Source organism: Oryza brachyantha, chromosome 3 (assembly GCF_000231095.2).
Source record: "Oryza brachyantha chromosome 3, ObraRS2, whole genome shotgun sequence".
In the NCBI taxonomy this organism is placed as follows: Eukaryota; Viridiplantae; Streptophyta; class Magnoliopsida; order Poales; family Poaceae; genus Oryza; species Oryza brachyantha.
In genome coordinates, this window is record NC_023165.2 from 5,024,134 (window position 1) to 5,040,110 (window position 15,977).

At 43.5% G+C, this 15,977-nt stretch overlaps 4 protein-coding genes across 9 annotated transcripts; all 4 read left to right on the plus strand.

Moving 5' to 3' along the window:
- Positions 1 to 903: 903 nt before the first annotated feature.
- LOC102719280 (plant intracellular Ras-group-related LRR protein 7) lies at positions 904 to 4,627 on the plus strand. Of its 4 annotated transcripts, none has more exons than XM_040522790.1 (9): positions 904 to 1,241; positions 2,011 to 2,080; positions 2,378 to 2,538; positions 2,673 to 2,781; positions 2,964 to 3,049; positions 3,365 to 3,455; positions 3,877 to 3,962; positions 4,169 to 4,255; positions 4,339 to 4,627. In XM_040522790.1, the coding sequence occupies exons 1-9, from the start codon at positions 1,143 to 1,145 to the stop codon at positions 4,450 to 4,452; spliced, it is 903 nt and encodes a 300-aa protein (XP_040378724.1). In that variant the 5' UTR covers positions 904 to 1,142; the 3' UTR covers positions 4,453 to 4,627. The 4 variants fall into 4 exon arrangements, with proteins under 4 accessions (XP_040378724.1, XP_040378725.1, XP_006649620.2 ...); XM_040522791.1 differs by having other exon boundaries at positions 2,015 to 2,080; XM_006649557.3 differs by having other exon boundaries at positions 908 to 1,241; positions 2,492 to 2,538.
- A 613-nt stretch (positions 4,628 to 5,240) lies between these two features.
- LOC102719566 (B3 domain-containing protein Os03g0212300-like) lies at positions 5,241 to 6,830 on the plus strand. Its single transcript, XM_040522793.1, has 4 exons — positions 5,241 to 5,583; positions 5,649 to 5,940; positions 6,019 to 6,149; positions 6,291 to 6,830. The coding sequence occupies exons 1-4, from the start codon at positions 5,500 to 5,502 to the stop codon at positions 6,582 to 6,584; spliced, it is 801 nt and encodes a 266-aa protein (XP_040378727.1). The 5' UTR covers positions 5,241 to 5,499; the 3' UTR covers positions 6,585 to 6,830.
- A 419-nt stretch (positions 6,831 to 7,249) lies between these two features.
- On the plus strand, positions 7,250 to 10,895 carry LOC102719845 (SNAP25 homologous protein SNAP33-like). 3 transcript variants are annotated; one of them, XM_040522286.1, is made up of 7 exons: positions 7,250 to 7,558; positions 8,044 to 8,142; positions 8,571 to 8,945; positions 9,881 to 9,971; positions 10,047 to 10,171; positions 10,248 to 10,345; positions 10,444 to 10,895. In XM_040522286.1, exons 3-7 carry the CDS (start codon positions 8,613 to 8,615, stop codon positions 10,541 to 10,543), a joined length of 747 nt encoding a protein of 248 aa, XP_040378220.1. In that variant the 5' UTR covers positions 7,250 to 7,558; positions 8,044 to 8,142; positions 8,571 to 8,612; the 3' UTR covers positions 10,544 to 10,895. The 3 variants fall into 3 exon arrangements, with proteins under 3 accessions (XP_040378220.1, XP_015690426.1, XP_006649622.1); XM_015834940.2 differs by having other exon boundaries at positions 8,044 to 8,945; XM_006649559.3 differs by lacking the exon at positions 8,044 to 8,142.
- A 1,206-nt stretch (positions 10,896 to 12,101) lies between these two features.
- Positions 12,102 to 15,492, plus strand: LOC102720125 (MAP7 domain-containing protein 1-like). The gene is made up of 8 exons (XM_015835353.2): positions 12,102 to 13,122; positions 13,212 to 13,263; positions 13,356 to 13,433; positions 14,124 to 14,243; positions 14,479 to 14,577; positions 14,683 to 14,837; positions 15,040 to 15,105; positions 15,202 to 15,492. The coding sequence occupies exons 1-8, from the start codon at positions 12,173 to 12,175 to the stop codon at positions 15,278 to 15,280; spliced, it is 1,599 nt and encodes a 532-aa protein (XP_015690839.2). The 5' UTR covers positions 12,102 to 12,172; the 3' UTR covers positions 15,281 to 15,492.
- The last annotated feature ends 485 nt before the right edge of the window (positions 15,493 to 15,977 follow it).

Below are 15,977 nucleotides of genomic sequence, written 5' to 3' on the forward strand. Positions count from 1 at the left end.
CTAGCTAATCCCTTCCATGCCCATAAATTTTACTTATTTTATTATATACCCCAAAATTTGATTTTGATCCCTTCCATGTCTTCCCGTCAGTAAACCGTCTAATTTCTATAAAATTGACCATTTTGCCCTTTCGATGAACATATAAGTTTATGAATTACATTATTGAAAATGTGAAAGTTTATTGTATTAAACTATTAATAGTTATGAGTTTGTTATGCGATTCATTATTTATGATAAAATTTATTTTATATAATAAAATAAAAATATGAATCTATTTTATTTTTAAAAACTTATAAAATTGAGGATCACTCATATAAAGATAGGACTATCAATACTCACGATATATTTTTAAGAGTGCTCCCAATCAAAAAAATATAGTCCTATTAAGTTTCAAATAAAAAGTTTAATTTATTATATTGTTTTGTTTTTAAAATTTGTGCAAAATTATCTGTACTAATTAGTTTAATTAGCTAGTCTCATTAGTTACAAGAAATGAATATACTATGCACCCAAACGAATTTTTAATCGCTTTTTTAAGTTTATATTGAAAATGTAACAACGACAGGGTATATAAGAGATCAAGTTAAATTTTTGGGTATGGAAGGCATCGGGTAAGTTTCAGAGACAAAGGGAGTGTTTATTTGTAGGGGCTAAATTTAGCCCATAGTCACATCGAATGTTTTTGACGCTTATTATAAATAGTAAACGTTGTTTATAAATAAAATCCATATATAATCTTGGACTAATTTGCGAGACGAATCTAATGAGCCTAATTAAATCATACAGTCATGATGCTACAGTAAATATTTGCTAATTATCGATTACTTAGACTCAAAAATTCGTCTCGTGGATTATCACTCATTTATAAAATTAGTTTTTTTATTAATCTATATTTAATACATTATGTGAACTGGAACAAAAAGTTTGGCCCCTCTGAAGAACCAAAATAGATCGAGGGAGATTGAGCGAGTGCCACCGTGGCACACCAACCGACCGGTGGGCCCCACTGAGCAGTGAGAAGGACGAGGCATCGGAGTTAGATCCCACCAAACTAAAATCTCCTCCAAGCTCCGAAGTCGACGAGACGACCTGCTCCGCAATTCCGCATAACAGAATCTCCTCCTCCTCTGGCGCCGAGAGAGATGGGATGCTGCAGCAGCCGGAGCTCCGACTCGCCGGCCAGCCGCGTCGCGCGCTGGCGCTCCACGGGGATCGTCGCCCTCCGCGACGCCAGATTGAAGGTCTCTTTCTATCTTGCCCGTATGGCGTCCTGTTTTTGTTAATCAGCCGCGATGGGAATTTCCAATCTCAAAGGTGTAGTGCCACATAGGTGTTAGGTTTAAGAAAAGTTGTGATTTTGGGTTGTTTACCGGTATTTAATCATATGGGATTGCTAGGTGGAGGTCTGGACGGAAGCAGCAGTCTTGCCGTTAGAAGCATGTAATCATCTGTGGTGATGGGTTAATAACTCGTAGGGAATTCTATAGTTGGTTAAAAACTTTTTGGACATGTTACTTCAACACTTGTTATACTTTCTCTCTCTCTAAAAAAAACTGTTATACGTCTCCTCAATTTGTGCAATTTAGCTACTGCTTATCAATAGTTGAACTTTTAATTAGCATGGGAGGGAGCTTTTGTTATTAAATAGTTAATCACCATTCACCATATTGTAAGATCTCAGTGCTGAGCTAATGCTTATCAATAGTTAAACTCTTAATTAGCATGGGAGGGAGTTTTGTGATTAAATACTTAATCAGCATTCACCATATTGTAAGATATTAGTGGTTTCTTCGGCATATTTTAAGATTCGTGTCAGTTTATGTTCACTTGTTTGTGTTGACATCAGTCTGTGATTTGTTCTATCATATATCTATCGCACCAATAAAATTTATCCTACAAGTCAATGCCAAGTTATATTTAATTTTCTTCAAAGAAGAAAGATATAAGGTTCTTTTTCTGGGAAATTGCATCTTTCTTCCAAAATTGTTAAATATCAATGTTACCATGCAGGCAGTACCGAATGAAGTTCTACAAGTAGGAAATTCCCTGAGGATTCTGGACTTGACTAACAACAAGATAGGTAACTGGACTTTTAAAGATCATGAATCCTAGATACTTAAAAGTTAGAAGTTCTTCGTATAATGGTAATCTGCAATGCTAGTATCCATATGTTCCCTCTTTTTTATCATATATTGTCAGCAAGGAACTAGTTTGGAGTCTTCCTTTGCTTCTTTCATTCTTTTCTAATGCATGTAAGTATTATATGGGAGGAAAATTTTCTGCACAGTTCTTTTTTTTCACTTGATCTCATTAACAAGTGCATGTACATAAAGCAAGCCAGCAACATTTCTACAAGTTAAATTTTCTTTTCTTGCAGGGTTATTTGACAGTTTGGGCAGAGAATATCATCCAATTGAACTTCACGCATTGCATTTACATCAATTTTTTTTATATCTTGACAGATATCAATTAATTATGTTTTGTTTTGCAGTTGATATTCCCCAGGAAGTTGGCAGATTTGTGAATATGCAAAGACTTGTAAGAGTTAATAGAAGTCATCATTTGTTATCTTACTAAGTTACTAGAGATGGGTCTTCTTTCTTGTATTTTCCTTTTCTCAGATAACAGTAGCCTGATATCGAACTTTAATATTTCCTTTTCTGATCCTGTAGGTTTTGACTGGTAATTTGATTGAAAACATCCCGGCGAACATTGGATACTTGCGGAATCTTAAAATCCTTGCGCTTGACAGAAATAGGATCTCTGTCTTGCCTGAAGAATGTTAGTTCATAAAAACCTAATGCTATTTTCATTTATATGTTTACGAAATGAGTATCCTTTGTTCATGCATATAACCTTAATCCTAGCAACACGTTAGTAGAGATTTATTGACTTCTGTGATATTATATTTATCAATTTCCCACTTCTTCTAAGTCCTAACTTGATTCTTCCATTATGTCCAGTGGGTTCTCTATCAAATCTTCAGCAACTCTCTCTTTCTCAGAATTCTTTGTCACGCCTGCCTAAGAGTGTAGGAGATTTGCGCAATGTAAGTTTCTTTTTTGGTTCAAGATGTTAAATTTATGTATCTGTGTAAGCAACTTCTCTAGGCTCAAAAGAATTTCATGTCTTCTCAAAACCTTTTTCTTTGGTATAGTGAATGCCTCCAGAGTTACAGGCTGTTGCTTCTTTTTTTTTTCATCTGAATGAAGTAAATTCTTGATTCTACATTTGCTTGTATAACATTTACTCAGCTTGTTGAATTCCATTAAGGTTCTGCTTTACTTGTAGGTATTTCGAAATTGTCTTATAGTGATCTTTGTGCTGTGGTCATCATTGTTTTTTCAACGTTTTCCTGATGCAGATGTTGCTACTCAATGTATCTGATAACAAACTAACAGCACTTCCTGAATCAATTGGAGCCTGCAGTTCCCTGGAAGAATTGCAGGCAAATGGTACTATATCATCTCAATTTATCTGCACCCTTTTCACATGCATCCATGTTAATGTTATACTGCTGCGTGACTACCATACACAATTTATACAGTATGTTTACTTGCTTACAATTTACTACTAGTCAATAAGTAATTTTGGGGTGTGACAGTCATAGCTCTTAGCATTGTCTCTCCCTTCATGGGCTGGACCAATCTGACCCTTATTCCATTTGGAACTCATGCAGAGTTCACCAGAAAATAGCATGAGTGCTCCATACTATCATACTTTCCTATTTCATACCGCCTGATATTCCATTGGGGAAGGAATGCCACAACCATTTTAAGATACCTATCCGTATATCGCTTAAGAACATATGTAAAGCACATCACATTTTTATTTTTGATGCATCATCTTACATAACCTTCATGGAAACATTTTCAGGAAATTCAATTGAAGATGTGCCTTCGTCAATCTGTACCCTTGTTTGCCTCAAATCCCTATCATTGAATGGGAATAAAATTCGTCAGGTACACACTTATGAGTAAACTTGCGCTCTTTGACTAATTTTGTGTTTGAAATTGGAGGCTCTAGAGTGAAAGTCAGTAAAAATAACATGTACTCAATTAGTTATGAAATATCCTGGTTAGCTTGTTGCCAACCTGTAATTATCTTGTGTAGTTGTAACTTACAAAATAGAAGCAAATATTCACCGGATTGTGACTCTCTCTTACAGCTTCCCCAAAACCTACTGAGAGACTGCAAGGCTCTTCAGAACATATCGTTGCATGATAATCCAATCTTGATGGACCAGTTTCAACAAGTTAGTAGCATGAACCTTATACAGATTCTTGTAACTTGATTAATATTGATTCAATTATAATTCATTTGCTTTGTCTATTGAAGATGGATGGCTTTAAAGAATTTGAGGCACGCCGAAGGAAAAAAATTGACAAACAAATTGATTCAAATGTCATGATGAGTTCCACAGGACTGGATGAAGGCATTGATTTGCACTAGTTTTTCAGAAATTTCATTTGATTTCTATTTATACCATTAGTGCCAACTGTAAATCTAGTGTATATATTAGTTTTTCTCATAAGATTTGGCAAAGAAATCAATAAATGTATAACATATACTAATCAACGAACTATGTAACTTTTGCAATGTGAATACATACAATGAATTTGTTGCACAAAACCATCTTTGATATACTTCCAGCAAGGGTCATCTTTTAGTACCGCTGCTGCTTCTTCTTGCTTGCTAAGGAATGCATGTCATGACCCATGACCATGAGTACTGAATACCCATTAGTAGGAGTTCAACTCCAATGGTTCAAGAGAAAAAAAAAAAACAGATGAAGACTACCAATCCTGAAGTGTGAATAGAGCAATACCAATCCTGAACGCTAGTGAGGGTACCCTCGCTTCTCCATGTCAGCTACCCAACGGACGAGGCATCTGATGCACTTTTTACTATGACGTGGTCACTAACATGCGGGCCCCATTGCCTCTTAAGCTCATATGTCAGTGACCACGTGACATCAGAGTAAAATTGTGCTAGAGGATCTCAATCCATTAGCTAAGGTGACCATATAAACGTTAGAAGAATTTAATAGCTCGATTGTTACGCTGAAGGTTCAGAAATAATATCTGCTTTTCGAAAAATCATGTGAACCTTCTTTATTCCAACATCAAAAGTTAAGTGATTTGCAAACCAATGGTGGTGCAAGCCAGAAGGTGCTGCCATGCTAATTCTGGTCCGGCAATGGAAGATGCTTCTTGAGGTTGATGACCCTTCACAAAGCCTATGATAAGATGCTGCACTGTTGTTGTTGTTTTTTCCCAGGTCACAATTCACAAACGCAACAAGGTTGTGTAGCCTAGCTTGTCGAATCAAAGATAGTAGTAGCTGTGATGATCAGCATCCTGTACCATTTTGAGCTGCCACTCTCTTGATCTGACAGGCTCAACTGCACTGCTGCCCTGCTTTTCTTCTTCTCCCTCTCCAATTTCTAGCAAGATTGCTTGCTCCCTTGAACCACCCAATAACTTCTATTGCTCAAGAATGGTGGAGCAGATGGTCAACCCTGGCTTGACTGACTTCGAGTTCTTCAAGATCATCCTGCCCGGATCCTCCAGAACGAAACTGGTAGACCTTTCTTTGTTTTTTTTCTTCTTTCTTTTGTTTTGTTTGATCGATCCGTGGTGGTGCAGAAGCTGCCTGACAAGTTCGCGAGGGAGCTGGCGGGCCGAGAGCTCCGGGACGCGAAGCTGCGGGTCGCCGGCGCGGGGCGGCGCTTGTGGGACGTGGAGGTGGTCGCCGACGACGCCGACGGCGAGGTGTACCTCGGCCGCGGCTGGCAGCAGTTCGCCTGCGCGCACGACCTGCGGGGCGGGCACTTCCTCGTCTTCCGCTACGACGGCGCCGCCGTGTTCACCGTCACGGTCTTCGACGGGACCATGTGCCGCAGGGAGTACCGCCGCCAGCGAGACGACGACGACGCCGGTAAGCTCGTCTCGCCGGCCGCCGCACGTCTAGACAGACATGACTGACCTGTGTCTCGTCTTCTCGCTCCGCTTCCAGGCAGCGGAAGCAGCAGCGGCGACGGCGATTCGGCGGCGGGGGCCGGGGCCGCCGGCGACGACGCAGCGTCGTCCCAGTTCGCCGTGACGCTGCGGCAGTGCAACCTCGGCAAGAAGCAGGCCCAGTACCTGGTGAGCCGTCCCACTTCTTGCTCTGCCATAGGCCGTGTGCTCGCACGGCGAGTGCCACAGCAGTAATTAAGTAGCTAATTAACCAACCGGCCGGCGACTGGCCGGCCGTTCGCCGGCGGCGACGGCGCGTGGGTGGTGCAGAACGTGCCGGTGGAGTTCCAGGACGCGCACGGGTACGTGAAGCGGCGGAGGGTGGCGCTGCGGATGCGCGGGGAGACGTGGTACGTGAACCTGAAGCACAGCCGGCGGGCGCAGGCGCGCGGCCAGCGCACGGCTCTCCGGTACGGGTGGCACCAGTTCTGCGTGGACAACGGCCTCGCCGTCGGCGACACCTGCTTCTTCCGGGTCGTCCGCGAGGGCGACCTCCGCCGCGGCGGCGAGGACCACGTGCTCAAGGTCGCCGTCCGCAAGGCCGACGGCACCCCACTCGAGTGATTGATCAAATCACCTGCTTCCTCCACGCTGCACTCTTAGTTACACTCTTAATTAGTGGTTAATATTAGCGGCGCCTCGTTGTATATGTTTTTAGATGTTGCAATTAGCACTAGTGCGTCGTGTTGAGCAATTATACCTTGACCATTTTTTTTATATAAAATTTAGTGTCGGTTGATATCTTAGATACTAGAATGTACTAAATTTTACATAAAAAATAATAATAACTCATAATACCTTCTTTAAGTACGGAAAAAATGCTCGATCGTATGCTACGAGTACTTGATCAGATAGGGTTTGTGGAGGGTATGGCCGTTTGGTGAACGACAGGTGGCCGGGTCGTGTACGGTATACGTAACGACTTTATCGCTCTCTTTCACGAACAAGGGTTATGTGCTTCTCATTCACAGCAATGGCAACACAGCCCAATCTTGTGAAAGTCTGGATGGTTTCAGGACCACGAGTAGAGGTAGGGACGGGTATTCCATTATTTCGATTCAGTTAGTTCGGGTATATTATTCGGAGTTGGACGTTTCGTGGAGATGGGCCGGCCCAAGGCCCAGAGAGTTGGACCTGACTATCCTTTTTACACTTTCTGTTGCCTTGTCGGGATGCGCACCCTGCGAATCCGGTATCGGTTGCATAAATGAAGCGCACGCACACGTTACGACACATCTGGGGCAGTTGAGAGAGAGAGAGAGAGAGACTCCCAACGGTCACATTATCCTCGCCGACTCCGCCGCGCGCCGCACGGGAGAGGAGGCGGACCGGGCACCGGCCGAACGGACGGACGACGCCGTCGCCGCCCTCGTCGGCGCGCGCGCGAGCGAGTCTCCGCCGCGGGCGCCTGCCGGGGGTACGGCAGCTCAGGTTGCCCCCCCGTTCGGTGCCGTGTGCCGCGCGCCGCCCCGTCGCCTGCCTGCTAGGTAGCCTTAACGCTGGGCTGCCTGCTTCCTTCTGCCGAGCTCACCCTTGGGGTAAGACTATGGTGCTCTCCTCGAGATTGAGAATTTTTTTTTTTTTTGGGGTGGGGGGGGGGGGGTCTTCTGTAGTTTTATTGTGATTTTTGCCTTGCCGTTGCTCTTTCATCCGTGGATGATACGGGCAGCATTTGGTAAAACCTGGAGCTTCTATATCAGATCTGGCTCCTTCGATCCTCTTGTGCTAGGGTAGACGCGCACGTGCGAAGTAGTTGGATTGGTTTGGCCGGTGCGGGTTTAGACGACATTAACTCTGCAAGATTTCTTGGTTGAAGTATACCAGAATCTTGATAGGTTGGAATTTTTTCAACAACACATGTGTATCTTTTTTTTTTTTGCCTGGAAGGGTACTACATGTGTAATTTACATAGCATACAAATTGAAAGAATAGGGGATGTCTTACCAAGAACGCATTTCCTTTGGATACTTTGCTACTAGATGCCACATCTGTGATTTAACGGTTGCTATGCCTTTCCCCACAGATTGGCAATTTGGCATTGGACGATCATGCACATTGCATATGACGTCAATCTACCAGAGTTGGATTCTCAGTACTGGAATGTAGCTGTGCACTTGTGCAAGTTGTTTTCAAGCTCACAATCATTATTGCCTTATCGATCTGATAGTCATAGTTCACTGTTCCTGCTTTCTAAAATTCTAACTGAGAGCTTCATACTAGGTGGTCAAAGAAGTTATGGCCTTAGTATGTCTTATTTTACCAGTCCTTTCTCATGTACAATACAAATGATTGCTTGTGTTACCTTGGCAATCACGCCTTGCGTACACCTTGTATGCTGTTGGATAAGCTCACCTAGAGCATGTTTGCAAGATGCTGATTAGTTATTGTTTCCGATTCACTTTGATGCTTCATAAACTTATCTTATCCAATAGCAACGGGCTTAGTAATTTAGCCTTGCTTTGTCATTTCTATTAAATACAATTTTCTAGCATATAATTTCTTTTCAAGAATAATAGGCATCACCACCTTACCCTTTCATTTCTGTACCAGATTGCTGCAAATCACTCCAGTACGTCCAGTGAATAAAGACACATGCCAATATCAATGGATAAGAAACAGACCTCGTTAGGCACTCCTGTCTACAGGACAAATCCCTTTGATTCAGACTCTGATTCTGAAGTACCATCAAGACCGTCAAGAGCACAATCTGTCCCAGTGCGACACATAGATCAATCTATGCAAGAGTTGGAGGAGTATGCTGTACATAAAGCAGAAGAAACCTCAAGCAAAGTAAATGATTGTGTCAGAGCTGCTGAAGCGATCAGAGAAGATGCTACAAAAACCCTGCTTACTTTGCATCGTCAAGGTGAACAGATCACCCGGACTCATCGAGTAGCAGCTGATATTGAGCAGGACCTTAGTATGGTAAGTTATGTGCCATTCAATATTGGGAACCCAGAGTATATTTCACAACTCTACATTGCTCAGAAATATGGATCAAAGCTCTATAGAGTTTTTATTATATGTTTTAGTCTAAATTTCGGCCATTATTTCATCCAAAAAGTATGGATGTGGATTTGCTATCTATTTATTATATTATAAAGATAGCTTGAAAAAGATCCACCACGTTCACTCTATAGGCTACAAAATCTCAGATTCATCAAAGAAAAGAACAAAGATTTAAGCCGTTGGATGGTATTGGGTCGAAAGTATAGTGGTGTAGATTGATCAATCATGAATGTAGTTGTATATAAAATACAATTGTATCTTTAAAAAGAGAAGTTAAAGAGTTGTACACCGAATCTAATACCACTTTGAAAATGCGTTGTATATAAATTATAACCGGATGCATGGAAACAAAAAAGGGTAAGAATTATATATAAAATCCAATTATATTTTCAGCTTCATATAGAAACCATTATTGTTTTTGTAGAAATAGAATATACATATAAGAGTTGTATATCAAATTCAGTTCTATTTTTATCTAGCTCCGTGCAAAATTGCATGGGGAATCCCCTAGTCCCCTTTTATAAGAACTTAATTTCCATGCATGTCTTAATTCTTGAAAGATAAGTTATGGGATGCTTTGTGCATACCTATCCATAGCTCATTACCTTAATTCCTTTGCAGTTTGTGTTTGTATTTGTCGTGCCAACCGTGGGGTTATTTGTGAATGATTTATTAAGTGCTACTGTTGTTGCTGTTCTCGCTTGCCCTGATAATTATGTGTGCCTGGCTTGGTCAAGATGGAGAACATCACTGTTTTTTATTTCTTAAGTTATAGCGTCTCCTGTCTCGGCTTTGTTCTGAACCTCAACTGAAAATAATTGTTCTAAAATTCAAATTTATGGTTTCTTCAGAGTGAGAAGCTTTTGGGAAGTTTAGGTGGGCTATTTTCCAAGACATGGAAGCCAAAGAGAAACCAACAGATAAAAGGACCAATTTCACAAAGTATGATGGTGTAGATTCTGACTAATTTCTGAGACTCTTCTGTATTGCTTAACTGATTCGTTTTAGTTATGGCAGATAATTCTTTCACAAGTTCAGCGAGCCACATGGAACAGAGGCAGAGGTTAGGAATTTCCTCAACACGTCAGCAATCTCCAAATCAAGTACATCGTTCACCTGCAACTGCGATCGAGAAAGTTCAGGTTTGCCTTCCCAGTTAAGGATGAATTGTAGAATGAGTAATCTATTCTGGAAGTTTACACCACTCTCCTCTTTTAGGTTGAGATAGCAAAGCAGGATGATGCGCTCTCAGACTTGAGTAACATGTTGGGGGAGCTGAAGGATATGGCACTGGATATGGGTAGTGAAATTGAAAGGTAATATTTCTTCAAAATGTTATTATAGAAGAAAGCACACATTACAGCTTTCTGCTTCACTATTTATAAAGTTTGATGGGGTTATCATCTTGCTGCAGGCAAAATAAATCACTTGATGCTTTCGGTGATGATGTCGATGAATTGAATTTCAGAGTCAAGGGTGCAAACCAACGGGGACGCAGGTTATTGGGCAAATGATAGTGAACTAAGAGTCAGGCCCTGTAACAACGCATTTAGCAGTTTTCCCCACCCCTGTGGAGTTGGGAGTGCAACTTGGCAGCTGTACCATATGGATGTTATTTCTGACTTCTGAGCAAATAGTCAGATTCCTGCGTTCTGTTGTTGTTTGAGAAACCGGCATATATACCCTTGTTGTATGATAAGTTGGTAACTTCAATTACTTGTAGGACATAACCAGCATTCCTTTTTTTTTCTTCAGAAACGTGTTGATGTAATATGTACTTCTGAATATGCCATAACGAGATGAGGAGTGCATTGAATCAAGCAATAGAATTACTCAGCAAATTGATGCGCTGTTGTTTTTTGAGATGCTTGTGGATAGCAGGGTAAGCATATAATCATGGTTCAATCTTTTTGGAGATAATGAGAATGCTCTAGGATGGTGCTTTTGTTTTGTTCTTATGAATCTAGGGGCTCGGAGGTGTCACACGATATACTCTAGGAGGGTTCTTTGTTTTGTTCTTGCAGCTCATTTTAGGAGTTCGCTTCACGTACGCCTTTTGCTGCGTGAAGACCCATGCCTTGCCCTTGTTGATTTCGTGTGCTTTTCACGCCTTGTCACACGCAGTCACACGGGGGCATGTCACGAGGCGATCTCGAGCCCGCGTCCGCGGCGCGCGGGAGCGGCGGCGGCGGCGGCGGTGCCTGTGCGGTGGCTTCGGTCGCTAGGCCGTGCGTGGCCGACCGCGACGTCGTCGTCGTCGTCGCGCCGCTCCCGCCGCTGGTGACGGTCGCGGGCAGGGGCGGCGACGTCGGGCGGCGGCGCAGCGCGCTGTACGACTCGTTCGAGCTCAACGCGATGGTGGTGCGGCTGAACCGGCGGCTTCTGGCGAGCGGTGAGGGCGGCGCCGGCGAGGGGCGGGCGCGCAGGGCCGGGGGCTGGCTCGCGGTCGCCGCCGTGCCAAGGCGGTGCTCAGGATGGTCAAGCGCGCGCTCCGTGGACGCGGCCGGCAGGGAGGCGGCTGATGCTGCCGTTGATGTACCGGTTTGTGCTGCTCGTTTTCAGAGGCAACATACTGTGTTTTTTGCCAAGTTTGTGAGCTGAAAAGTGAAAAGTGAACAAAAGACGAGCAATTTTTTTTTGAAATTTTACATAAATTTCACAAAAGGTAGTTTTATTTCTCTATAATTATCATAAAATTTCTTCAATCCAAATAGGCCGTAAGTTCGCTGCGTCGCACGTTAATTGCACCGTTGACAGGTCACGACTCACGCGACGAGAGACGCTCACGCTCACCCTGTCTCCACGCAAGCATTCCCCCGGTCCCACCTGGCAGACTCTTACTTCACATCATCCTCACCACCCCCAAGAGTCAATGACACCGGGGCCCACCCACGAGCCTAGCCCACATCCAGTTACATGGGTGTGAAGAGGACGTGGTGCGCATCGTTCGAACACCTCGGGCGGAGCGCCTCGCGAGAAAACTAGCCGTTAGGATCGCCGCAACGTTCTCTTTTTTCCCATCTCTCCTCTCCTTCGCCTTCCGCTCTCCAATCTCTCTTTCTCCACCGAAGCAAAAGGAAACCCACGCATCGCGAGCGCACGCGAGGCCCAAACCCTAGGGTAGAATTCTCCGAGCAGTACGGATGGCGACGGCGACGGCGAAGGCTTCGGCCCCGGCGGCGGCGGCGGGGAGGGCGGCCGGGACGCCGTCCAAGTCCGCCTCCCGAGCGCGGCTCTCGCACGCCTCGGAGAACGCACACCCCAACATCCCAGGCTCCCCGGCCGCGCCGTCAAAGCCCTTTGCCCCCGCGGGGGAGGCCGGGGCCCCGTCCAGGAACTCCTCCCGCGCGCGGTTCTCGCACGCCTCGGAGAACGCACACCCCAACATCCTGGGATCCCCGCCTCCGCCGCCGTCGAAGCCCGCGAAGTCCCCAGCCACCGCGTCCAAGTGTGGCTCCGCAAGGAAGAAGGTCTCCACGCCCGCGCCAGCCCCGCCGCCGCCGCCGCGGGGGAGGCGGTTCCTCGTGGCGAAGAAGGGGGCGCGGAGGAGGTGGAACGGCGCCAGTGGAGGCGGCGGGGGCGGGGGCGAGTTCGACTTCGAGAAGTGCCGGGAGGCCGCCCGGGAAGCTTTGCGCGCGTCCCACGAGGCATTCTTCCTCAAGGAGCGCGCAGCATCCGCCGCAGCTGAGGAGCAATTGCAAAAGGAGGAGAAGGAGGATGAGAAGTCGGCCGTAGAGGAATCAAAGAATGGATCTTTGGAGGAGGAAGATGTTGCGGAGTTGGAGGGAAGCAGCAAAGTGAGGGCGTTGAGGACCAGAGTGATGGCCAAGGCGTTGAGCAGCGTCCCTGATTCTGGCGCTGGTCGCGTCAAGCACCTTGTGCAGGCCTTCGAGAGCATGCTCTCCATCTCCGGAGCCACCTCTGACGCCGATAGGGCCGGTGAGGGGTCCTGGGCGCTTCCCGGATTGCAGACATTGAAGGAGGAAGGCGAGGGCAATGTAGAGATGCCGCCGTTGTCCGTGTTCTCGTCTGCTGAGTTCTTGAATGCAGGGCCGAGCAGGCTCTGTTCTTCACTTGATGGGAAAAGCGACAGGTTGGTCAACCTGAACAAGTGGGGATAAGGAATTGTATTTTGCTTACTGTCAATGCAAGAATTTAATCAAAGATTCTGTATCTTTTCAGGTTGAGTTGGGACAGCCGGACATCGGCCGGGGGGCGCAAGAGCAGGCGGAATGTGAGGATACGATGGATTCTGTTCCATTTTGGAGCTAATTATGTTTCATATGTGTCCTCTGATTCTAATGCATATTCTTCTGTGATTGTCAGTCATCAGAGTCGTTAAGAAGCAGCTGGAATAAGAAACTGAAGGTGACAAGCCAGCATCCATTCAAGCTGAGAACCGAGGTAGGTAAACGATAAATCGTCCGCGCTACTGCATGAATCACTAATGCTTCTGAGGATAGGAGAACTGCACCATTTTCCCCCCAAGTTATAACTGAAATATATTAACTTGAAACTATCGTTATGTGTGTGCTAACCGTACACCGTTCGTGCTAATTTTGAGACGTTTGTAATTTTTTCAAGTCCATTACCAGTCAGTGTTATTGTCCTAACTAAATGTTTGATCAAGTGATATTGGGTAGAATGGTAGCATAGCAGTAATACCTTTTTGTGAAACATTTGATGAATTTGTCATATGGGTTTAGAAGATAAACATGAAAAATGTATTTCCAATACTTATGGAAGGATTATTACTTTACTACTAGTACCAGTAGATGTGGTAGTATAAATATATATGATCCATTGAATTAGAAAAATAAACAGTCTCAATTAATTCTACCACTAGTAGAGAGCATTACAAAACACCTTATGAAACATCCTATTTGACATGTCAATTGGTGTAAGTTTTTATTTAGGTTTCCTCTCGTTGGATTACACATATAATTTGCTCAATGTATTTTGTTTTGTATCGTTATGTCTGCACTACAATTTATATGGGTTATATTGTTCTTATGATTTCATGACAAAGTCCAGCTCTCTTCTCTCAAGTAGACTAGTGCATGAAAATTATTCACTCCTTTTATTTTACAACAGCAAAGGGGACGGGCCAAAGAACAGCAGTTTGTTCAAAAAGTAAAGGAGATGCTTATGGAGGAAGAGCAGCGACGTATACACATTGCGCAAGGACTTCCGTGGACAACAGATGAGCCTGAGGTAGGTCTAGACTAAATCATTCTCATTTTTTCTTTAAAACAAGGCGCATTTTTTTAATAGAACGTGAGGACTTTGTTCTATTAGTAGACTGGAATATTGTTTTTTGCGCTTGTCAGATTTTTATCGAGTATATTTGCACAATTTATTACCTAAGTCCCTTTTTGAAACAGGATATGATGGAAAATTGTATGCAAGTTATATTAGCCTGACTGACTCCGTATTTTTGTTCTGCCAGTGCTTGATAAAGCCACAAGTCAAAGAAGCCACCGAACCTGTTGACCTTGTTCTGCACAGTGATGTACGAGCAGTTGAACGCGCCGAATTCGATCAATATGTGAGCATCGCACAAACTCTTGCATGCTTTACATGTTGAGATTATCTAAACCGTTCTACTGCAATACCTATTGCATACACTAATTATGCTTGTTTGAGAATGTAGGTATCAGATAGACTCAAGTTTGCCGAGCATCTAAGACTGGAGAGGGAGCGGCAGCAGAAACTGGAGGAGGAAGAAATGATAAAGCAACTTAGGAAAGAGCTCGTTCCTAAAGCTCAGCCAATGCCATACTTTGATCGTCCATTCATTCCAAAAAGGTGAATATCCAGTTTCTAAAACCAATAAACTTGCGAAGTTTCTTTTGTGCCCTTTTCACTCTGTTGTTGCTGGGAACATTCATTCATGCTGTCCTTTCTTTCCACATCAATACTGTCTACTGACTTTGCGTTAGATTAAAGAGTTATCTTACCATTTACACAAGTTACTAATAATCAATTGTATTTCTGGTTTATCCAAAAGGTCTTCAAAACCAGCAACAGTTCCAAAGGAGCCAAAGTTTCATCCTCGTCCAGAGAAGTTGTCATGGTGAGTTCACTACCAAAAGAGCTAAGCAAATTGCGTTACATTATTGATTCGAAGCATGCTTACCATGCTTAGTTGTATTTCTATGGTTTCTGACAGTTACTGTCGACAGCAATGCATGGACACTGGAAAGCTGAACTCTTCATGTCCTCATGAGCAGCAGGACTGTACTCGCTGAGAAGTCCAGAGCATGGCCACGCATGTTCTAGATGATTTGATCTATCTGAAATGGAAAGAAAATCACATTCATTTTTGTATCTTCAGTTATCCCCATCAAGTCTTGTTTCTGTACATGCCTTATCAGTAGCTCTGTGCTTCAGATGCAACCACCCTGAGATTGGGAAGTTGTAGCAGGAATCTCAACGAGGAAATTCAAAGATGAATTTCTATTCTTGTACTAACGTTGGTTCTTGCCAAATGTGAAATACCATTGTGTTCATATATATGCGGCAAACATTCTTAAGTTTTAAAATTTGTAAGTCTTTTTGTTATGGATGTAGAACACTTTTACTTCAACAACACAAGCTGAAAACAGGTAGCTGCAAGCAATTGCAACCCGAAACTGAGCATCTTTCTATAAGTATACAACATCTTGTTTTCTCAGGGAATGCGTGGTTACTATATGATTTTGTTCGAATTACAAAATAAATTGAAAAAAAAACTATAGAGATGTGAATTGTCTAAAAACGAAATATATCAAAATATAGTGCTTGCTCACTTTGTTGCCAAAAGCAACCTTTCCAAAAGTTGGCAATACCAAAACATTTTGGTGATACCAAATTTTTGTAGCATTGGATGTATTTTCATAAAAGAGAAAATCCTCGCACAGTCGTGGTTGAAACCAAATTAGCTATCATCAAATTTGTCTAATCTTA